The sequence below is a fragment of the Clinocottus analis genome, unplaced genomic scaffold (genome assembly GCF_023055335.1).
Source record: "Clinocottus analis isolate CAN_PGR_092001 unplaced genomic scaffold, fCliAna1.0.p SCAF_1, whole genome shotgun sequence".
NCBI lineage: Eukaryota > Metazoa > Chordata > Actinopteri > Perciformes > Cottidae > Clinocottus > Clinocottus analis.
The window spans coordinates 10,494,724-10,520,615 of record NW_027175820.1 but is presented as its reverse complement, the minus strand read 5'-3'; the positions used below and the strand labels follow the sequence as shown (position 1 = coordinate 10,520,615).

At 41.5% G+C, this 25,892-nt stretch overlaps 1 protein-coding gene across 1 annotated transcript; it reads right to left on the bottom strand.

Moving 5' to 3' along the window:
- Nucleotides 1–716: 716 nt before the first annotated feature.
- On the bottom strand, nt 717–25,667 carry LOC137783966 (LIM domain only protein 7-like). The gene is made up of 29 exons (XM_068574342.1): nt 25,549–25,667; nt 25,272–25,347; nt 22,674–22,744; nt 22,045–22,114; nt 20,497–20,603; nt 19,940–19,970; nt 17,751–17,864; nt 17,516–17,666; nt 16,687–16,840; nt 12,948–13,116; nt 12,365–12,510; nt 11,968–12,136; nt 11,222–11,833; nt 9,858–10,181; nt 8,895–9,009; nt 8,076–8,237; nt 7,779–7,954; nt 7,619–7,682; nt 5,527–5,552; nt 5,290–5,397; nt 5,089–5,178; nt 3,982–4,178; nt 3,670–3,714; nt 3,287–3,351; nt 3,030–3,201; nt 2,725–2,910; nt 2,527–2,635; nt 1,230–1,332; nt 717–1,032 (listed from the first exon to the last, which is right to left on the bottom strand). The coding sequence occupies exons 2-29, from the start codon at nt 25,338–25,340 to the stop codon at nt 1,010–1,012; spliced, it is 3,828 nt and encodes a 1,275-aa protein (XP_068430443.1). The 5' UTR covers nt 25,341–25,347; nt 25,549–25,667; the 3' UTR covers nt 717–1,009.
- Nucleotides 25,668–25,892: the final 225 nt, after the last annotated feature.

Below are 25,892 nucleotides of genomic sequence, written 5' to 3'. Positions count from 1 at the left end.
AACAAGCAGATTAACTAAAGGTTAGGCAGAACATTAGTTTTTTCTTTCTATAGTTTCTTTTGACAGCATAACAACTCCTCATGTACGATGTGCTCTTTGAGTGCCTTTATATGGACATAAAACAGTTCATAATCAGGTTCCCACAGTATCCATTATGATAATTTACATACCATATCCCAAGTATCACAAGCTTGATAAGTCATAAAGGAGTTCATGCCAAAAAAGTAGCCGCCGAAAGGTACACACTGACCAGTATCTGTTATGTCCTAGTAATTCATAACAGTAAAATAGTCATATTGTACACTAAATAGTTCCCCCTCCTCCCCACCACAAAAAAAGTTACTGCTCAAATAAATGTTGGCATATTCAAGTGACATTTCTATCCAGTACGAGACAGAAAGGTCTGTTTCACCGTGAGACCAACGGTGCCACCATGTGGTACACAAAGAAATAACAAATAAAAACCTCAGATTATGTTCAGTGCACTTTATTTGCAAAAATGTTTCAGTTTAGATTCCCACATGAGATTATATATTCTCAATCACTGATTTACCCTAAAGTGCACTTTGTGAGATTACAATAGAACAGAAAGTGCTTCAGGACAAGTTAAAAATGTTCCTTCATACATTGGTACATTAACAAAATATATTTACTGTACTATTGGACAAGGAGGTGACAGAAAAATTCACAATAAAATAAAAGCATTCATCAAAAACTAATGATTCACATAATTACTTTATTTGATATATTAAACCTACATTTTCTTGGAAACAAATTAGCGGGAAAAACAGAAAGTATCATATTAAGCACACTTGATTAAAAACAGCCATTAAATGTCTACTTTCCATGTGGATCCACAGATTGTCAACATTGTGTATGACAGAGAGTTTATAGTTTTACCAGAAGTTTATGTTGGAGACAAAAAGCATGACTTGGCTGTGTGGACCATGTTTCCTGTGTGTTTTCGTAGTTTTATCCAACAGGAGTTCCCACTGATCCGGCTGCTTACTCACATGGAGGAGACACCAGCGGCTAAAATGTTAAGAAGCTTTTTTTAAATTATTATTATAATAAAGTTTGATTGATACTTTACAGGCAAATTATAACAAAATGTCCAAGAACATGGTTAGGAATTTTTTCTCAGCGAGGAAAAACAGCCATGAAACTAAAATTGTATTGCTTTATCAGAAAAAAAAGAAAAAAAAAAGCACAAAAAGGCCGATACTCACACTTGAGTTGGAAATAGCAGGGCTCACAGTGGGGCTTCCGGTTTTGGATTCGAACCTGGACTCCAGTCTCAGTTCTTCCAAGATGTCGGTGGCAGCCCACACACTGAGGAGGAGGGAGAGGTGAGAGAGAAAGAAAAAAAAAAGAGAGAACTATGTAAGAGAAATCCAGCTGACTTGTAACGTGGGCCTTTTGTGTCTAAATAATTTGACCAGATTGTCCGCCACCCAAGCGAAGAACAACTAAACTTTGTTTCCACATACAAAACACAGAGTGAGAGAGATAGAGATAGATAGATAGATACATTAGTGTTATGTGCGTCTTCAGCTCATATGGGGCAGAGAGACATTGAAGTGACCTTCACATCTACATGCTAATGAATGCAGGTCAACTAAATGCAGGGGTCCTCTGCCAGAGATTTTCACAATAAGCATCTAAAAGCAAAAGCAGGACAGCAGCCTGGCTTCCCCAATGAAACAAACCACACGCAGAAAACTAGAGACCAACAGAGAAAAAGCACACAGGACTACGACACCAGAAATGACCACCTGGTAAGATGCCTGACACAGATTAGGAAACACACTGGTTAGGAAAGATGGAAGTACAGAAAGATGTCCGAAATGCTCCTGCTAAGCAGACGCCTATTAAGCGGATAAGATTGCAACTACATACGAGACTCCTGCTGACCTTGCTAAAGGTGCGGTCACATTAGTCTTCAGTCTAATTCATTTCACCCACAATAAGAAAGTGTCATGTCACGGTTCTGCCGTGGGTAATGCATATTGAGCAGCATGATTGAGAGTGTGTAAGCAGTCTCCAGTCACGTTCCCATCCAAGTGTAGCAATTACATTTAAAAAAAAATAAAAAAGCCAGACTCTAGTGGTCATTTCAGGAAATGCACTTTAAAATGTGCTTTATAAATAAAATTGCCTGACTGGACTATTTGTTTTAAGTCACATGGTACACAGTACATCATGATTTATTGGATGTTCCACTGCACTTTTCTGAGGTGCTTTGATAAAAACTAAATGTGACAAACTTTTGTGATATTTTGACTTTTCCCTGGTGCTTCCACTCTCCAGGTGTTTTTATCCACAAAGTTAAAATGTACACAACAGGTGGAAGCAGACTGGTTTTTAGTCGTGCAATACTGTGTTAAGGTAATTACAATAAAACTACATTATGTGAAATTACAAAAAAAAAGATGAACTCTGACCCACTTCACAAATGACGGACAAAGTAATTATTTGCAATTGGAGCTACTGTGACTGCACCGTAACCTGGTCATGACCTCTCACCTGGAAACAGGCGAGGTGGAAGCAGAGACCAAGGGTCTCTATGACCATGGCTGCCCCAATACCCAGGACACTCTCACACACACAGCAAGTCCTCTTGTTTCTGACCATCCTGGGGCAGCACATGTTAACAATGTGAGGCCAAAATAAATGATCACATACAGAAAACAGAGAAAGAAGGTGTTCAAATGAACTTCGTACCCGCTATGATGAGGGGAGTCAAATGTATTTTTCTGGGATATCATTGATCCAGTGCTGTAGCGGGAGTAGGAGTTCCTACTCGGAGCACAGTAACCTGCAGCAACAGAGTGTGGACGAGGGTAACTGAACGTCGCAGTCGAGAGCGAGGACTGACGCAAAGTATCCAGGTCGTCCAGGGACTCGTACCTGCAGAGAAGACGTCACAGTTCGGAAAACCGTGGAAAAGAGGTTTAAGGGAAAAGACAGTGCTGAAAAGTCGTTAAAAAAAAAGAAGAAAGAGTGCAGTAGAGTCTCAACACACCCACCTCTTCATAGGAACCCCGATATAGATGGGGTCCTTGTAAAAGCTGCTGCTGCGCTGACGTATCCAGCTGTTGTCGGTCAGAAGCTGAGTCCTTTTCTTCATCTCCTCTAATATCTGCTGCCTGTCTTTCTCAGCGTTAGACACAGACCGGCCTTTTCTTTTCCACTCATCACCTGAACCAAGCAAAGCGTGGCTGGTTAGCCCAGTTACGTTGCATCACCAGAACAGATGGGAGATATGACAGAGCGGGTAACTTACCTCTCGTCGGTTGGGGGAGGCGGTTGTGGGGGCCGGCTAATGCGGGAGTAGAAAAGGACTTTGCCCTGTGGTAGGGAAACAAATGAATACAAAAATAAAATGACTTATCGCATGATTTTTTTTCGCATGATGCTTTCAGCATCAGCACCGAGCTGAATGCATGCTGCTGTTAACTTCCCGATGGTTTATCCTTTCACAATGAGGTAACGACATTTGTAAAGAATACCAATTAACAAACATTACCAATCACATTGTGCCATATGACTTGGCCAAGATCAAACAATACTGTGCTATGTTTGCCGGAAACCAGACCGGGGACATTTATGGCCAGAGATAAATGTCCCCGTCTGGTTTCAAACTATTGTACGATAACCAGTCCTGACCTGTGTGCAGGAGACAGCGTCCCAAAAGCACAGCAGTCATCAGCCCTGAGGTACAGCAGGAGAAGCATTAAGGCCCGGCGAAAGCAGAAGGAAGCACAGCAGATTCAGCAACCGCAGCGTTGTGGAAGAGATCACAACAAGTCAGGGAGGAACTAAACTAAAAACAAGTCATGTTAAAGAATTTTAAAATCAAATTCCTTAAACTTTCATTCAATAGTCAGCACAATGACTACACACGCACGCGCGCAGTGACACTCAGCAGGGATGGAAAAGGGCTGACAATGTTCGGGAGGAAAAAAAAAATTGATTTACCAGGCTTGTTCAGAATTCTTGTCATGCCGCTCTCCTTGTGCATTACTTTGAGGTTTCGATCCTGCTTCTTTCAGCTCATCTTGGTCAGGGCTCTGCTCTTCGTCTCTGGTTTTGTTTGTTAATCCATTCACATACAGTTGTGCGCTGGCAGGGCTCTCACCGCCATCGGTCATCTCAAAAGTGTTAGTCTTGAAATGCTTTAAAAGAAAGCCAAGAAAAGAGGACACTTCAAATATCAGTGCTTTACATTATTTCTAAAGTGAGCCAGAGGGCCCTAAAAGGAATCATGTGATATTAAAAGAAAGAAATTTAAAGGAAAGCAGAAGCCAGAAAATGCTTTATGAAGCAGTAAAGATGAGGTTTAGCAGGTTGTACTGTTCACAGCTGCTGATTAAAACCAACTTTTATTTGAAGCTCTTGATTATGCTGCATTCATTTGGAATCGGGTGTCATGGCAGAGAGAGCACTTTGAATGACTTGGGGAAAGTTATGCGTGTAGCTATGAAATGGAGCGTTCGCCTCACCCTCTGAGACAATTACTGTCTTTTAAAAGGCTGTAGCGGGTCTGACAGCTGGAGTGAAGATACAGTTAGCCGCTTGCTTGTCTGGAAGGGCTGAATAATGCTCCCAAATACAAATAGATTTTGGTCTAGGAAAATGGGCGTGGGAATTTTCAAAGGGGTCCCTTGCCTTGACCCCTTACCTCAAGCTATCTGAATGAAGATGAACATGTCTGCATATTAGAGCTCCCTAAACAGTCTTGGAATAACATGTTTGACCGGAAATACTCCCGTGGATTAAATGAGCCCCATGGTAGCCATTTTACAAAGTGAGACCTTTTTTTTCCTGTATACATTTCCTGTAGTTACCTTTGAGAAACCACACCCTTGTGAAACTTTACAACCAAAAACTAGATACCTAGGTCATGCATAGGAGGTATCCCGCATTCACAATAAGGTTGTTTTTTTTACCGCAATACAGTATAACGTTATTGTTGCTGGTTAAACATACTTGGGATACACTTTTTCTAGAGCAACTTTATAGATATATTTATATGATCTCTCAGAGACAACTAAAAATAGTGTGCAGGTTGGTAAAACTCTTTACCGCTGACTTCCTGCAGAACTCCCTCTTTGCATCTTGTTGTGCTCTCTGCCACTCCGATTCAAGCCTCTCCTGATCCCGCTGATATTGTGCCTGAAAGGAAAAAAAGCACACACACACACTTACATTGTGCCTTAAATTTAAGATGATTCAGGTTGTCAAGGAGTTTTTTCAGTTTTGAAAAAAAAAAAAAAAAGTCTTCACCTGCAGGAGGCGCTCCTGCTCTTCCTGCCACTTCTCCTGACGCCGTCGATCCTCCTCATGGTCCCACGACCAGCTGGAGGAGGATGGGCTGAGGGATGGCACCTGGAGCTGGTGATGCACGAAGCAGACTGTAAGCTCAAACACGATCATCGTGCAGCGCACAAACTCTTTCAACATACATGCATAACTTATGTTTGAACATCCAGACAAACACCCTTTGATCATGTGGTGACTTACATCAGATATCGCAGATTCTGAACCTCCTGTGTGGGAAAATAACAGGTCAGCAGAGAGAACGCGATGCAGTTGCTCTTAAAGATGATCAAGTTGTGTGTAATGCCATAAAAAAAAGGCCACAAACACACACCAAAGGCTGGGGACACATAAGACTGAGAATTCAAGGCGTTTTGAAAAGGCACTAGATCACACGATGGATTATCTATTTTCGCAGCATTCAGCGATGTGGCACAAATACTTTAGATGTAGCTAGAACTCCCATCAACATGAACAACACGGACAGATTGCATTGAGTCCAGAGCTGGAGATGAGCAGGCCACTTTACAGTTAAGAATCAAGTTTAAAGTCATGCTCGATGCCTTAGTGGTTACAAAACAGTTTTCACTGTCATCCAAAATACAGATATGTTTGACATAATTAACATAATTGTTGTTTTTCTCTTTGCTACGCTTTACCTGCAGGTTTGGCTGAAATATTTGGTAATTAATCAAACGAAAAAAAACATCAACTGTGGGAGGTCTCATTTCCTTTACAGACTAGACCACGAATGAGCTCACCTATCCGCTAAAGTATCCCCAGCCTAAAGCTGCTGCACCCAACTACTGAAAAAGAAACAGCTAAGCAAAAGATTTAGGCATACCCTAGCAAATCAAAGCATCACTACACACACACACAATGTTTAACAACAACTAGCATGTTGTTTCGAGTACACCACACACACACACCAAACAATTACCACACAAGTAAACCCATGAGCCGAATCCTGCCGAGCAAAAAGAGAGAAGCCATTGTTGCAGGACACACAGATTCATTAACAACCACAATGGAAAGCGTTGCAAATCAGTCATTGTGCAGAAGGCCGGGCAGTAAATGAAAAACCTGTTGCACACCATATATGGTATGTTACAGACATGATCAGTGCTGTCATCCCTGTGGTTGCTAGGGACAGTCGTGCCAAAACCAGCAGCAGCGTTTGTCTCCGTTTGCAAAAGCAATTAAGACCGAGCAAATTAGTGAACGTTCATTCTTGAATACTTTGTTTTAAGCAAAGCACCTTAAGTAAAAGCTATGTTTAAAAGTACTATACTGACATTATAATGATTATACTAATATAAAACTCATCTAATCACTTTGCATCTTACGATTTGTTTTAATCAGCTGTTCCCTTCTCAAAATTTTCTTGATAACAGCTACCAGATACCAACTGTGGTGGGCCGTCAGGGCCTTCTAAGCCTAAACAGAATCTTAGTTATAGCTATTCTATAATTAAAAAAAACAAAACTAATTAATTATATATATATATATATATATATATATATATATATATATATATATATATATATATATATATATATATATATATATATATATATATATATATATATATATATATATATATATATATGAAAGAGACTTTTATTTTCATAATATAAAGTCATAGCTTTTTTATAATGTAATTGTTTTTCCACAAATACACTACATGCATTATAATAGGTTTTCCCTATTAGCTTATTTTCTCAGTGCACTGTGCAGCTGAAACACGGACCAAGTAGTCTAACGCACGTGGGTTTCTGAAACCCCGTGGCGCAATAAAAGTGTGGCGCGCACCTCAAACCTTGCTCACGACGTCTCCTTTTTTTCTCATTATGTGGTTCGGCTCCGTGGGTCAGCCCTCTTATTCCGTATGCTCTTGGTGGAGGCGTGTGACGGAGCGGAGTGTACGAAAGCGCCGTGTGTGTCGGTCTGTGACAATAAGACTTTATTTCCCCAGTCCACCCCTGATGTGGACTATATGGCACTCATTGAAGGCCTAGGTCTAAACCCACGGCCCGCTACTGCCCAACAATTAACCAAGCAAAGCACCAGTCACCAAAGCGGCTAGACGCTAAGCTCAAACTAGAACTTTACCTTTCCGTTTGAAAAATTCTGCCCTCCTTTTCTGATTATTCCTACTAATATTACTGTAATAATCTATATGAAGAGGAAGGACATGTTAGGTGAGCAATGACATCAGCTCTTACTGTATACAAAGAGTTATCCTTCAAATAGGTGTATGTGTTATCACCTTTGCAGACTTTATTCTCGTCATTACCTTTACTTCTGGCTGTCCTGTGGTCAACGGCAAGCTCTCCATGCGTGACTTTACCTTGCAAAACCTGGGCAGGTGAAAGAACACCAACATTCACGCGATGAGCACCACTTACTATTAAACTGCACTATCAAAAGTGATAACTGGCGAAAACATTGCTCACATTGTCTGTCTGCTCATTCAATTTGGACACTTTCCTGACTGTGGTTTCTGCAGCGGCACCACTGTTGGCATGGTGATCGGGGCAACCTATCAGAACGGGCGCCGCGGCCGTCAGATTGAGGGTCATCCTGCTCTGGCCTGGTTGGTTGTGATGACTCCCTTCACCGGTGCTCCAATCTAATGGGACCAACAAGCCATCAAAACTAAGGCCACACCGTTTGTGACCACTGGTCAAAGGTTAAATTAGCACAAATGATCGAAGTGGTAAAAAACAAGACTGTCCTCTCTGGCTCATTACCCTTGTTGCCGTAGCGCCGGATGTCCAATGTCAGATTGCCAGTTTGCAGGGAAGATGCCATTTTATCCCGCCACTGGTTGTAGTTCATGTGTGCCACCGCAACTCCATTAACAGCCACAATGTCATCGTCAACACACAGCTGGCAAAGCTCTGCTGGACTGCCTGACGAGGGAGGGACAGGCGTCAAGTATATGAAGAAAGATGAAGACAAAACATACAAAAAAGTCCCAGCTTCAAAAATGATTTGTTTAGCACAAACTGAGATGCAGTATTGAGGACAAGGTTCCTGTTCCAGGTTGAAAAGTAGGCCAGTAAGCCGCAGTGAGTAAGTGACACCTCTCTCACATCTAATGAAATATTCATGGTTGACTTTTAAAAATCACTGGCGAGAATTTGTAGTCTTATGCATGTAAAGCGAATGCACACACACAATACACATCACAAATGACCCAGTGTGCGTGCCGTTAATCAAAGACACTTCTGTTTTTCCCAGGCACATGAGGAGATGCTCGTCTTAGCTCAACTAATGGCCTCAGACACATCATTTGTGTGTTTCAATAGTTACAATTGTCTTTGCTCGATCTGCCCTGAAACCGGTTAGACTTAAATTACTGTTCAGTTTGTAGGTGCAGGATGTGAGAACAAATGTCCTATTGGAGAAGAAAAAGAAACAACCTTAAGAGCACAATGTAGCACTGCTCCCACCGAAACAAAAACGTCTCGTTTTACAATACGAGGTTTAAAGAGTCATCACTTTGTCGGACTAACCACGAGTGTGACGTTACTGAGAAATGAACAGAGAAAAAAAAAGCGTCTTACCAGGTTGAATTAATTTGACTCTCGCCCCTGTGCAGTCCCAATGAGTCTGGAAACCAAAGTCTGGTCTGCTGTTGGGTCTGAGTGTGAGGCTCACTCTCATGTCACTGTGATCCACCTGAAACACACACACGTAAAAGTGACACCGTGATCCAATGTCCTGCGTTTCCTGGGGGAAACCAGATCCATGTAGTAAAAACACACACCGAGAGACCAGTTTATAACGCACAATCATTACGGCCGCCGTGCAACAAATGCAGTCTTTGTGAAGTTTATAATCTTTAGGTTTTGATTTTTTGTCAGATGCAGAATCATTGCTAGGTTAACATTTGTGCTGGTTCAGCATTATATCGAAAGGCGTCTTTAACTCTCATTTATTAAAATGAGGAAGGCAAAGCATGAAAAGCACCTTATGCATGGCTTCATTATTAGCTTCAGGCATTGAGAGGTTATATCGTTCCACAGCCCTGAACACCCACACAGGTGAATCAGCCTCTGATCAGCAGAGCAAGTGAAAACACCTGTGTGGGTGACGGCACGGAGAATATAAATGTTTGCGCCATATCGATTTACCACATACGTTTTCCAAGTTTGACTTGCCATTTCAAAAATATTAATGTTTGGTCTAGGCTACAAGCTGCTCATCACATAAAGAGTAAGACCGAGTAAGCAATCACTAATTACAATATGGGAATTATTGGTGGTGTTTTTTTTCACTGATCATGACATCTCAGACAGTAAAAACTTTGAGTCCTGTTCATTCATTTGCTTTAATGCATTTACAATTGGTTGTTTATCAAGACACAATAAAAAAAAAAACGGCTGATTACCGCTTTCCAAGTTAAAATTGCGAAAGATTTAAAAAAAAAAAAAAAAATTAATCCTAGAAGTAAACATTACATGTGTCACCAAGTTGTACCAATATATAGACAGTACAAATGCATGGTGAAAAATAATCCAGTGTACCTTTGGAAGGCCAACGCCTGCATTAGATGAGAGGGTCAAGCTTTTGCTGCGGTGGGTCTGCAGGTTTGAATACGGCCGCGGTACGAGCTTGGTTTGGGAGTAGGGCTGATGGTTGTAGCCATTGGTCTGGCTGGACAATGTGGCACCTTTCAGCTCCTCCCTCTGCTCCGTGCCTTTCTGCTTTGCTTCCTTCTGTCCGATTGAGGCCTGGTGCTGACCTTTCAGATGAGTGGTTGCAGTCTGTCTTTTGAGTGAAGATTTGGTGGTTGGCGAGAAAGACTCCCGTTTCCCACTTTTCAAAAGCCGATCCTCATTGTTGTCTACCTGGAGATTAACAAAGACAAGATGTGCTCAAAAGGACAGTACGAATAGATATGATTGACACATTTACTTTGCAGCATGTGACCAAAGAGCCGTATGTGAAAATAGAAGTGTTGAATCTTGTAGTGAGTTGACAGCGTTTACAAAAGGTGCAGCAGTGTTTCTATTATTAATGAGGGGGGCGAGCCAGGAAAACAAAGGTAACACAAGCTCATTCACGTTTATACACACACACACACACACACACACACACACACACACACCTGACTAAACAAGTCCCCATGCACCCTACCAACCTTTCAATAAGAATGGATTATAACCATCCAGACTGTAAAATAAAATCAGCAGGTGGCAGATTCTTCTCGTTTAAGATCTTTGACATACTAATTTACATGTTCACAGAGAGACAAACACATACGAATAGTTTATTCCAGTCCCAGCACCATAGCAAACACCACAATTAACACTTTGAGAGTGTCTCAAATTTCAAAATTAGATGCATTAAAGCCAGTGTGAATAGTTTGGATGGACTGTTGAAGTACAGTGTTGGTAAGACTAATGCAGCTTTATCTGAGGGTGATAGAGAAGGAGGATTGGAGACAAAAACAATGATTAACAGTATTGGTTAAATATTTTCCAAGAACAACCTCGAGAGCTAAATCTATTAAAAATATAACAAAGCCACACCGCTGCACCAGGTGGCATCTTCCTCATTTATGATGACCTTGGGTGATGTAGTTTGTCCCACTGACTTAAATACTTGTTAGAGTGTAAATGGACATTTGTCTACAGCTGAAACTAGTCCCAGACAAATCCACTAATTAGCCTGATTTGAGTAATGCTTGGTTAAAAGTACAGTGCTCAGGTGTTTTATGAAATTTAGCATTTGACAAAAACATAAATGTTGAACAAATGCCAGATATATTCTGTAAGCCAATACAGGAAACAAAAATGTAAAGATAAAGTCCCACATAATGGTGACCTGCTGTGGGGAGAGGACTCCAATACATTCAAAGAGCAACAGCGATAACTAGTGAACTCACGGTGGACAGTCTCGGCAGCGAGGACACCCTGGACGGCTGAGTTCCAAAGGGTCTGGCTGTGATGGCAGAAGAGAGACGAGATGAGCCCTCGGACCTCCGGTAGCCACGAGGAAGGCTGGCTGAGCCGGACCACGATCCTGTTCTGGACAAGTACTTGTAGACGCCTGCAACCTGCTGGCCTCTGCCTTGCTCCGTGGGTGGTTCCCAAGATGTCTTACGGCACTTCTCCTGGGACGTGTGGTTTTCGTGGGGCAAGTCCTCCAGAGCGCCGACTCCTGCCTGATAAACACCATCGGGGCTCAAAGTGGGGACAACACAGAATGGGGGTTCCTGGTTACTCAACATGGATTCAGTAGGCTCCCTGGTGTTGATGGACTTAGCCGTCACATTTGTCTTTGTCACGTTTGTAAAACAGTTTCCTGGTTGCGCCAGTTCTGTTGGGTGCTGAAGAGGAGCTGGGTTGCACTGCGCGTCGACTTGGGTCCGGGAGCTGAAAGGACAGTCCAGAGAAGGGGTAGTCACTCCTGCTCCGTCTGAAGCCAAGGAAGCAGAGTGGGTCTCCTCTCCTGGGAGGTTTCCATCAGATGCCGGCATGGCTCCAACTGATGTCCCCTGAGGATCAATAAGTCATGATTGAACTATCATGCCAAAAAAAAATATCATAATTGTACAATAATTACACGAGGGGCAACACAACCAAGGACATTGATCAAGGTCAGGCAGGCACAACACAATTGTAAACCTACCGGAGTGTTGAGGCCAAGTGGAGACATGGGGCTGAAAGGTGTCTCTGTGGCATAGCTGCGGGCCAGCAGAGTCCGGGTATGTGGTCGGAGATTAGAGCTTAATGATTTTGATGGAGAGGTGGCGTAAGGACGCGGGGCAGCGTAATGCCTGCGCGGTGACTGCTGGTCTCTGCGGATTTGTCACGCGAGGAAAGCGGATCCGATGTAATAAAGGAAGTAGAAAAGATGGGAGGGGGGGAGGATATGTCATATTACATGAGTTCACTGTGGCGTACTAAACAGTTATCCAGCAAGGTCAGCAGCTTTTAATACACTTTAAAGAAATAAATAAATATAGTCGGCAGCAACAGAATTTTTAAGCTTAAACTTCCACTTTGCATTTGTTGCAGGAGCATACCTTAGCAGTCTGCCTGGTGCTTCTTTCTTCTCAAATGTATTCATGGCCCCATTGACCATCCGGTTCGTGACGTGGTCTCTGTCTTGCGATTTCCTGCGGAAGTCAGACTTGGCGCTCCTGCGGCGATTCTTCCACTTTGTCAAGTCCTGAAACAAAAAAGCACAACCCAATAACTCTGTTGCTTATGGGCATAGAATGTCAATTTCATGTTACAATAGCTTTTACTGCTCAAAACTGATTTGTCTGTCGGATCACATTTTAGAAAGAAATTGAGTGGAAGCACCTTTTTGATCTTTGCGAAATCTCAATGAAAAAAAAAAAAAGGTATTTACAGGCATGATGATATTCAGATATAGTAATGCTGACACTCCACATATTCCTATCACATCTTTCTCAGCAGATGCAGTTGCTACATTAACATTAAACAGCGCAGTTAAACACAAAAAAGAAGAAGAAATGTTATATCTATAATACATGACAATGGAGCAAACTTATTATGCTAAAGAACCTGGGGGGGCTTTGGACTATATCTCACCAACCACTTCTAAATGGACCTTGTAAATAGATGATTTTGTTAACTTACATCATGCCACTGAGCTTCACTGTCCTTGGCAGCAACGCTACACTTCCGTTGGTCTTCTTGGTTGCATTTCCTTGTCATGTCCGTGTCGTGGTCCAAATCATAGATGGTGTTCCCGTGAGAAACTTTACGCACAGGGTACACCATTGGGATGTCACTGAGGGATTTGCTCCTAGTTCAGACGGACAAAGAGGCAGGACATGGGAATGAATAACGGATCTCCAGAGCAAAACAAACACTGCAGCTACCATGTAGCACAACAAGCATGGTGAATAGTATTGCAATGCAGCGCACACAAACAGCAACTTTCTGTACGTGCACCATGTCAGCTCAATCACGCACACACTACACCGAACATCACAGGCCAGAACGCCACAGTATTAACAGCTGCAGGGCGACACATACTGCATCCAAACAACAGAATCCTCAGCAAAGTGCGAGCAGGAGCGCCCCATGCAAGTCAAGTAACGCAGCTGTATAAATGGCAACAGATGTTGCTGTCTAGATAATACAACAGCCATGACTTGTAACAAGTAATAGCACTGCTGTGGGCAACAGAGGGTGTCAGATGACATTCAAATAACTTACAGCAGCATTTAGCAGGTGGTATATCAACACCGTGACATGATTTAAATGGGAGGAACCAAGACTGTGATTACAAATAATCCTGTAGTTTGTCATAAATTCTACTGTCAGGAAAATTGATCGGGGGGGGGGGGGGGGGGGGTATACCAAATGCTTCATCTTGATGAAAAGGCAAATGATGTTTGCGGCATAATTTAGGTAGGTGGGTAAACAGAAAACAAGCAAAAGCACACCCAGATGAAGCAGCAACAAAACGGTTAAGGTCGAAGCGGACACCTTTGCTCAAAACCCACGGACTCACCAAATCCAGCCAGGGTTGACCTGAACTGGTCTCTCAGGTCTGACCTGGATTTGATTTGCTCTACAGAACCAAAGAAACAGACACACTGACTGATGAATGCCATTTTCTGAAAATAAAAAAAAGGCACCAGTTTGACAAAAATAACTAAATTCATTGTAACACATGAAGGCCAGTAATGACAAGAGGCTAAACTGAACGAAAAAAACAAACCAAAACACATTAGATAGAGATTGAAAGGCTTACTAGCTGGCAAACATGTTTTGTATTACAGCTGTGGTACTCGAGGCTCGATGTGTTAAACAAAAACACAAAAAGATCTTGGAAGAACAAATGTGCAAAGGACGTGCAATATTTTTGTTTATTGATCCACACAGAACGTGAACTGGAACACATTAGCGCTGGCAAAATAAGGTGTGGTAGATTACATGATTCAAATTATCACAAGGCACACGAGTCATCCGTTTAACCATTATGAACGAATGAGTCACTCAGCATGATGCTGTTAAAATCAGCACTATTTAAAAAAAAAAAAAAAAAAGGGGGCCACAGTAAATGCCAGATATTACACAGTGCAGGTTAGCTAGGAAAACAATCAGCTGTACACATTCAAAGCACGTTTAGTTTTTACCAACAACATTATAAAACTTTTGCAAGTTGCAAAAAATTTGCATTTTTTTAAAGTAGTTTGCTGAGGGATTAGAGATTTGCAAATGCAAGAATAACAGGTGCCCTTTCCCACTTTGCTACATGACAACGAAGAGAACACGTAGGATAGTGTTTTCGGGCTTGTGTCAACACTCTGTACGGTTTGCATTAGCGGTGGATCTTCAGGACAGGAGTGAATGTTCAGGCTTGGGCGAAAGCTTCTTTGAGACGGTTTGAGGTTCTCCAGATGCAGCAGATACGTGTTGCACAGTAGCAGACGTCACAAGCCAGGAAATCAAGTCAAACACTTCCACGGAGGAACCCGAAGCGTTTTGGCTAAAGTCAGAAAAGGAAAAAATATGTGATCATCATTAAGAACTTTTCAAAAGAAATCTGATAGAAAATAGTCAGAGAATTAAATTGGATACAAATTTGAAAGATGTTTTAACTTATCATCTTTCTTGAAAAGGTAGTGCTAGCTATTATCATTTGTCTAGCAAACTAGGCTTTAAGTTGCTGCTGCTGTTAAGCTGGATTTAGTAACTTTTTCCAATGCTATAGACAACAGAAGCCTTCTGACCGCATGCAATTATTTTAGCACCTCATACACAACATGTTAGCCTGAACGAGTTACAGTCAACGTGACTACAGCCATGTAATGTTTTCTGCTTCTTTAAAAAGTAAAATATGCTCAAGCAAAGCAACTTTGCAAATAAAAGCAAAACAAAAAACAATGTACAAAATTGCAGCTTCAGCTTGGCCTTATATATTAGTAAATAAAATATTTGTAAATCTTAAAGCTTCAACCCGGTCTCCGTCAGCACAGCCTTGCTTAATAGAGCAGTAAAATCAGCCAACAGACCTTAAGCCTTGCATTTTACGATACCAGGGTCTTCTCTGAGAGCCGAGGTAGATCGTGCGCACACGGGTATCCTCTTCAGGTGTCCAGTAACGGGGTAAGAAGCGGTCGTAGTTTGGGTTGGTGGATGTCTGATGAAGGGTCTGCTGCACTCGCCGGAAATACAAGTCATCCAAGACAGGGTCCGCGTCAGTATAATCATCATCATCATCCGAGTCGTCCTCAAACTGCGCTCTCAAGAAAAGCTCCTCATCAGTGGCCCACTTGGGAGGACTCGCAGTGTGGTAAGGTTGAGGGGAGAAAGGGGCATCTTCAACGCTGCAGCAAAGAGCGGCATAACCACGTCTATGTTGTATCGCACCGACATCACTTTTGATCAAATAGTTACACCGAGTATCACAGGAATTATTTCTGAGCTGCTCCAAAATGTTAAAAAGGTAGGAGCCCGTCTGATGATTAATGCATAGAGGCAAATTCAGTTTTTTGGAGGAGACGGTTCAGGTCCAAGCAGCGGAGTGGCAGGTAGTGTGGTTGAGAAATAGAGCGAAGCAGAGCACCGACCACACATTTGGTTTGTTAAGCGAGACTTCAGTGTGAAAAAAGAGATCTAAAGACATTGAAAAAAATAAATATTCCTTGAAGTTGTTATATAAAAATTGAGTAATGACTTCCGAAGCCACATTTCACCCTCCTAAAAAAGTACTTGTATTGATTACTAGAACTGGCTGCGGCAAACAAGTGGTAAGACCAAAAGCACAGACATCACTCAATCTGGATGCACAAAGTAGTTCTGATGTAATTCGAGCATGCAAGATGTAATAATGCAAAGGATAAAAAAATACCATATTAAAATAATTACCACCTGTGTAAAAGTCTACTTGTGACAGCTGTTCATAAATGCAAGTCTCTCCACATCACTGATTTGGGCTTTGTGCGAAGAAAAAAAGTTAATATAAAAAAATCAAAACAGTGCTTAATTGATTTGAAAACCTTGAAATTTGATGCATAATGAGATTCAACAAACCAGCCATGTCATTATACTATTGATAGAAATTATTGAGCCCAGTTCTCATCACACCATTTTTTAGCAGATACAATATTAAAATGACAGCCCAAATACTGTATGTTTCAAATAGACTATGGAATAAAATGATCCCGTCGAGGGTATGGTCAAGTGAAAGTAAATATGTGCAATTACAAATAAACAACTTTTACAATCATGACATATTTAATTCCTCAGTGGATTTTAATGAGTAAAAATATCGAAATAATTTGTAAAGCGTTCTTAAGCAGCTATGGATAAGTGAGTTAGTGGCAGTCTGAACTCTCAGTAGTTGAGACATTTGCAGTACCTGGCGAGCGGACTAGCGCAGCTCCTTCCAATCTCCTCCCGACCTTGTGTTCTCCGGAGGAGCAGCGGTGGGAGAAAATCGTTGTTTTGCTTAGTCGAGGGCTGTGTCGTCTCCATCTTGAACACCTGCTCAGCTTCAGCGTCACTTCCACAACCTTGAGACGGTACAAATGCGTGGGAAATGAGAACCAAAAAGGATACAAGTCTGGAGAACAACAAGCAGTAACACAAGCTAAAACCAATTCAAAAGAAAACTGACGAGGCCATGGATGCAGAAAAGAGGGTGTCCCTTAGAAGAACGTCAGTGGGTGACTGAGTCTTTACACAACTCAGCATTTTGCCCTCTCACACAAACCTTTATCACCACAGTGTGGAACTTGCCACAATACATCACTGACGTGCATGGAGACCAAGTACAGCAGAGAGTAGACAAATGACACATCGAGTAAGAAGATCAGAATGTTGTTGATCCAACAAACACTCTGTTGATAAAGACAAATAATGTGGCTGAATATGAAACCACAGACTTATTGTAATTCACAAGTTAAGATAAATGCATTTAATCTTTAGCAGACAGACAGTAGCAGGTACGTCTTCTCATAAAAGACATTTGTGTGGCTTGGATGCAATGTCTTTGCGTCGAGCAAAGGTTGCATCGGCAGTTTGTTCGAGAACAGCTTGCGTAAAAAAAATTGAAAAAAGCTGACAAATTATAAAGAAAATTATAAACTCCGCAGTTACCATCCGTTTTACAGCCAAACAAAAAAAGGGAGTCACACTTCATTCAGGTGGTGTGCAATGTTCGTCGTCGAGTACAATAATAAACACACCTTCACTGTTTTTGCGGAGGACTCGGGAATCCAGAGAGTCGACGTGGTCCACAGAGTTCTCGGCCCTGTCGCTCGGTCTCATGCGGCGACATTCCTCCCTCTCTGGGTCCCAGCACTCTTTCGCAAACATATTGCCGCCCTCATCTAGTGCCTGGATTTAAAAAGGCAGAGTCAAAGTCAATTAAACATGCATTTGTTTTAAAAAGGAGTACTATAAACGTGTTAAAAGCCTCACCTTGGTTAAGGCCAACCCTAACAGCCCTTCGAAAGCCTTCAAGTTCAGCTGAGGACCAGTGTAGAATGCGTCAAGGTGAGCCTTGCGACCCAACCAGTAAATTGTGATAAGAACCTGAGAGAGAATAAATGCAAGTCACTGACACCACACGCCTCTTCCTTTCCTGCTAAAAAAAGGTAAGTGTAGGTGGTTTCTATGAATAGAATATATTCAAGCAGCCCATCTATTAAACTCACTTATTATACCCCATCTACGGACGACCATGGCAGAACATGAAATACCGTGAGCCAACTCATCTTCAGCTGAAAAGCCCAAACCACAGAATCCTTTGTGATGTATAATAACTTGCTTATAGGTGTACAGTTTGGAAGTGTATGATACAGGCCAACAGATAAAATTAATTCTAGCTACTGTTGTAAAAAGATATGACCAGACAAATCAATGAACGGTGTTAAACTGTAGATCCTTCTCTGGGAAGCATGAATGTCTGTACCAAATCTGAGCCACGTAAAGCAAATTTGTTTTTAAAGAAAACCCCTTTTTTTTTTTTAGGACCAAACTGATGGACAGTCTGATCGACATATCTTAGAAAAATGATGTGCTATTAAAAAGTTTACCGCAGCATCAGCCACAACAAAATGTTTTGGCGAGGCACGTTGCCTTGACAAGCGCTCAAAACGACTCGCCATGGAGAAGAATGCTGTGGACAGTCAGTAAGACGACACTGACACCGTTAATTTTAGACCTCTTCCTGACATTTCATATTTTATTATTTGAGCTCGCAAAACACTTGGGACACAATTAGTTTCTCATTTGCCTTGAGGCGAAGGGTATCATTTAACGAACGGCCTTTCTGCGGGGCAGCAGCTTGTGTTGCAAAGGGATCGTTCACATTCACATCATGTCGGAATTTCCCTTCATGCATCTTAACAAAGTCATCACAGAGCGGTCAGCAAATTGAAAAGATCCACGTCGTAGGGCTTTGAATCATTGAATAAATATTTTATAGTACAGTGCTTGATGATGAGGATTATGAGTGGCAATGTATACCCCTGCATGGATTCCCCATTACGTTTGATTAGCGTCTGTAGCTGCTACCTTACTGGTCCATTGTAGGGATGAACATAGACTTTATCTCATAGTTATATCCATCACAGTGGTGTAGCAATACAACTTCATAAGGGTTACTTTCATGTTTTTCATTACAAATGACAGTCAATGTAATACGCAATAGGAAAAATAAATTCTGCTGGCTATCTACTTCGTTTGAATCATTACAGCTAAAATGTTTTTTAGTTTTCCCTCATTTGCATACTGAAGCATAAACTAGCATCACGGGCTCATGCAAGTCTGAAGCACAGGGACAGGATGTGCTCACTTGTTAAACAGCCCAACAACTACCTCATGCAAAGCAAAACATTACACTGCATACAAGAAGGAAAAATCCTAATAAATGGTGTCATTGGCAACATTATGATTTCACTTAGAGTAAATTATTTAGGCACCCTTAAAATCTCCCATCAAGGCCCTAATTCACATCAGTGTTCTGCCATTAGCAGACTCTTCAGAACATGACGCAACTGTAAGATTGAAGAAAACTCAATAAATCATTAACAGGCTTACAAAACGCCAAGGACAGAAAACAATCCTTCAAGCTGAATGTTAAGGATGCAACAGTACATGTCAGCATTAATCCACATTGCATCACTGCCGTGTGTAAAAACCGTGGCGCTCAGCTCTGTATTGCAACTTCAATTGTTTATATATCTGGTTGGAGACCTGCAAGAAAATGTTGGATTTCAATGGACGCAAATTGACCCTAATTGGTTAATTCAAAGAAAAATGCTCCACCCATTTCAAAGAAAGAGTGCTCTGACAAACAGCCTCATTACTGTGTCCAAGTTGTCAGTTATTGTGCGACTCAAATGAGGCTTCCCAGATAACCAAACAACCTCATAAACTTTGAAACATGTAAAATACCAGCTGTGCATACAAGCGTGTCCACATACAGTACTCATCTATCACACACACACACACACACACACACACACACACACACACACACACACACACACACACACACACACACACACACACACACACACACACACGGTTTTCTAACTCAACGGCCAGGAGAGGGAAAGAACATTGACAGTTTATATTGGCGCAGTTTTCCTGGTCATACTTACATTTTTGAGTCTTCTGTCGGTTTCATCTCGCCTAAAATTAAAAAAACAACAAAAAAAAACAAAGATAACTATGCATACAAAAATGGTTGCGCTTAATGCTGCAATTTAAAGTATGACTGCATACTGCTGTAAACAAGGTAGAGGAGCCGTTTGGAAGAAAAATAAAGAAGAAGATCTACAGTGACATCTGAAGCCTTTTCATTTGCAACTAAGCCACTTATCAGAATGTACAGAGAGGCAGACAGGCTATCAACTCATACAAAGCAGCAGCTTGTCAGGCACAGCTTATACCTTTAAAAAATGCAAAGCAGCTGTGAGACTCGGACTATTAACTTTTTCCTGCTCAGGCATTGCAGTTAAAACCACCTCAGTGTTAAATGTGCTCAACGCAGCCAATACAGAAAACATTTGAATCAAGCAGTCATACTAAACAAGCGAGTTGACCTTCAGAAGTAAAAAGGTGTGCATATCTGTGCTGGCAGGAGCTCCTGTAGCTTTAGGCAGTTGTACACATTCACTTTACCCGACAGGACACTGCTTCTGAGAGACGCCCGTACCTGAGTGTTGCACGAGTGGACAGGTCCTGCAGGTCTCCTGGATGAAACAGCTGAGACACATTCAGTCCCACTTTCCCACAGGCTTTCAGGAATACATTCACGTTATCCTGGAGAACGAAATTACAGAGACGAGCGCGGCTCGAAAATGGGTAGAGAATCAGAAATGCATAACCTGAAATGCATTACCACAAGGGCTGGGACCACTGTTATCAATTATTGATGTATTATGAATTAGTCTGCAATAATTAAAATACTAAAGACACTTTTTCACATGGAAATCCAACATTGGTTAATGAGGTTAAGTCAAAGCCACAAGTGATTTTAAATGCAATGTTAAAGCTTTGTATGAATGTCCTAATGACCAACAAGTTTACTTTCATTATGTTCATTGAACATTCATGTAGTCACCCAAATGATTTTACTGCATTTAATGCAACCAAAAAAAAGATCACTAATTTTTAGGCCGTGACCCTAGACTGAAATGATAAATATAAGCAGATTGCATTTGCTCTGCTTGGTGCTGCCTGTAATATTATGCCTGATTAAACACAGGCTTCCTCTGCTACCTTTGTTAGAAGCTAAGTCGGCTGTCTCGTCCACTTCGATACCAAAAGGACGTTAGTAGGAAGCAGCAGTCACAATCTTAGCAAAGCAAATGGCTTAAAAATCAAAAAAAGAAATTTGAGCGCTAAAAACAGCATGATTTAGCTCAACAAGGCAGTTTCTACATATTCTAAAAAAAACCCTGTACGACAGTATTATCTACCTTAAAGAAACAATGGTTTTTAAAATAATCCAAATCAAGCAAGATAATTAGAACTTAAGAGTTAGTCAGATGATGCTTAGACAGTCTCCAGTAGATACAATAATATTTAACCATTTTATATAATCTTAGTTCCAATAACCTTTTATAGACGATGCAACAGAAATGTCAAGGGGTTCTAAAACCAAAATATATTATGTACATTTTAAATTGTCTCCTTGGGGGTAAAGAAGCTAAACAAACAACATTGTGACGTATGTTACAGGTAGTGTCAGCAGTGAAATTAAGTGGCCTGCATTTACTTTCTAGTCGCTGGTTAAAAACATGCAAAACCACCAGTGTGGTGCTTTAGGATGTCAAACGGCAGATCCTCTGCTGCATCGGCACCTCACCCCCCACCACCTTCAGTCCAGCATGCACCGTTGTGCTCCGTCTATTTATTGTCCCCTGATGGTAGGAAATGTATCTTTCATGCCATCCTCAGTTTGCTTTAGGCAATTAAACTCGCCATCAAAAACACAGCCTGAAGCACAAATACAAATCTGTATTTTACCAAAAACATTTAAATAAAATCATATATTCAGCAGTTGGGTTGTCACACTGAAATGCAGTTTCAGGATCGTGGCACCACAGTCTCTCAGGGCCTTGAACAGGAAACCACAAGATGTGTCAAAACTTCCTGGTACCTTTTAATTTACTTGCTTTACACTCAAGAGCGCCTGCGCCACTAAGCTACCCCCCCCCTCCACACACACACACACACACACGTAAAGGGTAACACTCACCAGGCCCGCAATGGGAGTAGAAAGCCTGTTAACTCTCTTAATAATGCCAGGTTTCAACCGGTTGATCAAGCTATAAGAAGAAACAAAGTTATTCAGCAAACAGCTTTCAAACATTCCAGTTTGATGCTGCACACGTAAAGCAAACAATGTTTAGTATGACCAGGATCCCATTGCACAAAAGAGCAGGGCTTGTCAATACAGACGCAAGCATCCAACAAAAAAATTTAATAAAGAAAAGAAATATAACAACTTGTATCTTAGAGAACAGCATCCAACAAAAATATTTAATAAAGAAAAGAAATATAACAACAACTTGTATCGTAGAGAACACACTTTCAGGTAACTAGACCTCTGGGCTAACCTGCATTCGCTGGCCTCACTGTTCTGTTGCAGCTACAAGCTGAAGAAACGGACTAATTTCTAAACAATAAAAAAGTTGGTGTAGAAAACAATCTTATCCAAACATATCATTTCATTCTTTGGCTATGCCTTTTTGTTACGTTTACCTGAAACGAGAAGCAGGTTTAGACACCAGAGCGCAACTACGCTCGCTAACCAGAGGTTCCCTCAGTCAAGTAGCTTGACTCTACGTCACTGAAAGTAAAATAGGTTTGTGCATCTTTACTCACTCGCAAAGCAGGACTCCATTCTCCAGGGCAGCGCGAAAGTCATTGCAGCCAAACGATTTTCTAGTAACTTCCTTTATAAAAAATAAACACATTTTAAGAAAAAACACCTATACGATTGGAATTCGTACATTGCTTTTACATTTTGCCACTTAATATGAAATGCTGGACAAAAAGGGATCACCCACACACACCCACTTAAATAAAGTTGTTCTTCAGCCCACAGTGAAGGCACTGCCCTATTTTATAGTCCTCAAAAGTAAAATAAGTGAGCTGGAAACAGTTAAGATTCAGCTGAAAAATCTTCCAACTACTGCACAAACACCAGGCTCTATACATAGTGACACAATAACGACAGAGCAAAACAGTGGGCTATATGTATGCATGTGTACAAACATTCCCACAAAAAACAGCAAATATGTTTCCCATCAAAACAAAAGGAAAAAAGTAACCTAAATGATTTTACATGGCAGAAGCAAGCCCAGTGCAAAGTGGGCTTTGTAATGAGGACATAAAAATGGGGCTATTAAGGTTCAGCTCCATAACTAAGAGAGGGCCTCAAAAGGCTATTCTTCTCACTAATTAGTCCCCTCAGGAATCCACAACAACAATTCATTTTCTGTAGAAATGGGCACCGGGCACGGAGAGGAGGCTTCTCAAAAGGAATCAGACTAACAAAGCAGTGCCAGGTTAACGCAATCAAAAACAATCCCTCGGTCGAGATGCTGTCTGTTCTGCGGCACCAGCACTTTAATCTGGAATTTAATTCAATGAATTTCAACCATATAAACATGTGACTTGCAAACTTAAAATTTTGCTAAAATAGAGTTTCCCAAAATGTTTAAGGATCAAACTAGGGAATGATCACAATTGATATGGAAATAGAGGCCTATAGATTAATGTAACATTTGCGGTGACCAGTCAATGAATCTGCGACTGAATAAACTTTTTCAAAAGTCACAAACATTTATTTGTTCCAGCTTCTCAAATGTGACGATATGTCACATGGGAGAGTAAAAGGGTATATCTTTGGATTCCAGACTGTAGATCCATTATATTGGACACAATTATTAATTGAGCAAAATCAATAATGGAAAGTGCAAGTTGCAGTTCCGTTTGTAAATTAAAAAAAGGGAAATTGCACTCCATTTGCAGTTGGAGATGAATTCCTCTAGTTAGGTAGTGGAGGCCCTGCACCTCTCCCGTTTCAGCCGAGACTAAATGGACTGTTTACATAATGTAGAAGCGGCCAATCCATTCTTATTTCTCCTCAAGTCCAGTAGGGATTGAGGAAACATTTATGTACAATTGCTGCTGGTACTTTGCTAATGATGAACAGCAACACTTTCTGTACACTTGAATGCATGGAAGCCCATTATCCTGCAATCCATTACACAGAATATTGGTGCTAACACGTTCCTGATGTTTGACATGAGGGAGAATTTATGATACCATTTCCTTAAAAGCAGCATGCTTTGCCACACACACCTACACACCCACACACACACACCTCATCTCTGCTCACCCATCCTTTCATCCGTCGGTGCAGGGAAATGGGGATAAAATTGGCATGGGCGTACTGCCAATAGCGCGCTGGGCAGAATTCTCATAATGAGCCACTCAGACACAATTGACATTAATGGTCCTATTTAGAGTTGGTCAACATTCGGTGCCCCTACAGCCTACAAGTTGTATTCATTGGTTATGATTTAAGGATTACAACTTTAACAATGTTTTGGCAGCAGCCTGTAACAACCTAGAAAATGCATTGCTTTAAAAAAAATGAAATAAAAACATTCCCCACAATGTGTGCATGGAGTAACCTTCCTGCACCACAACTCAATTGATGAACACCCATCTACTTTTTTGTATTCATGGTTTATTTGTTTGGGTCAGATAGAATTTAAAATAGACAAGCCAAAAACAGCTTTCAGATTAAAGCGTCATAGTGTTTATTGAGGATCCTAATTTGCAACACCACTCCTAGAAGAGCTTTTATGACACTGCAGGAGATTGAGACTGTGACCGAGAGGAACAAACCTCACAGTAAGGCTTTTCTCCTAAACATCACCTGATTATCTGCTTTCAATTTCATGTGCACGTCCCTCTGTGGCTCTGTGAGTGCAGCAGTCAAATCACTTTTATCTGTGCAACCACAGAAGATTCTCACACAGGGATCGCTTTGTCAGGAGGTAAACCCTTATCGGGGTAGTTTTAGCATTTTAACTCAAGATAAAACTGTAAATGTAGGTTTGTGAGTGATGAGTCAGAGACGTTTAAATTGTCAGCGTCAACTATTTTTAGGCCGTTTAAACTCTCATAAGATTTGTTGTGCTTCTAAGGCTTGATTCAGCCATGTCAAACTCATTCAGGTTACTTTTTTTATCTTCTTATGTTTTGATGGAAAACATATTTGCTGTTTTTTGTGGGAATGCGTGTCCACACACCCAGTTATATTTTCGTGAGGGCTGAAACGCGTGCCACTGACTGAACAGAAACCCTTTCCTGTCTCCACGAGGGGGTTCAGTGATTGACTGGCCAGCTCTTCATGGTAAGCGAAGAGGAGGACAAACACAACAACACAAACGTGAACAGTCGTACCTCAATCCAGCGTTGAGCCTCGTTGAACGCGTCTCCACAGCTGACGCTGGTCTGCTGGCGCCACTCCATCGTTTATCTTGTGAACGAGCAAACGGCACAACTCGGATGAAAAAGGGCAAGAGAGGTCAGACTTGGTGAAACACACATCAATTTAGGAGCGACCACGCCGTGAACCCCGACGGAGCGCATCAAATACGTTCAATCACGTTCATGCAAATTGTTTTATTCTATTTTTTTTTTTTTTAAAAGTCACCTTGCGCCGTGTGCAGCTGCTCACCGGTGGAAGCTCTGCGCTGATTGACACCCAGTTGATCGCCGGCCTCTCCGCACTTCTGCCGCCAGCTTTTCTGTCACTGACCACTTTCGCTCATTGGCTGAAGGGAAGAGGGAAGGTCTCCGCCCACTTCCACACGACAAGCAAAGTTTGGGGATCAGAAGTGAAACCGAGAGGAAGCGCTGCAGAGTCTCATCGACCCTCTGGTGGCCTGCTGGTGTGTGTGTGACGCTGTGCTCGGTGGGGAAAGATACACACTTGTTTAGTTACTCACTTGGTTAGCTTTGAGTAAATTAAAGTTGAGCTCATCCCATGAAATACTTATTTGTACTGTACAATATAGCAGA

Bases quoted from the DNA above. Each gene is read 5' to 3' on its own strand.
- LOC137783966 (XM_068574342.1), bottom strand. From the start codon at position 25,340: ATGGAGTGGCGCCAGCAGACCAGCGTCAGCTGTGGAGACGCGTTCAAC. The intron at 12,137-12,364 runs GTATGCTCCTGC...ACAAATCCGCAG, and splicing joins GCACCAGGCAGACTGCTAAG to AGACCAGCAGTCACCGCGCA. The intron at 11,834-11,967 runs GTAGGTTTACAA...ATTGATCCTCAG, and splicing joins CACTTGGCCTCAACACTCCG to GGGACATCAGTTGGAGCCAT.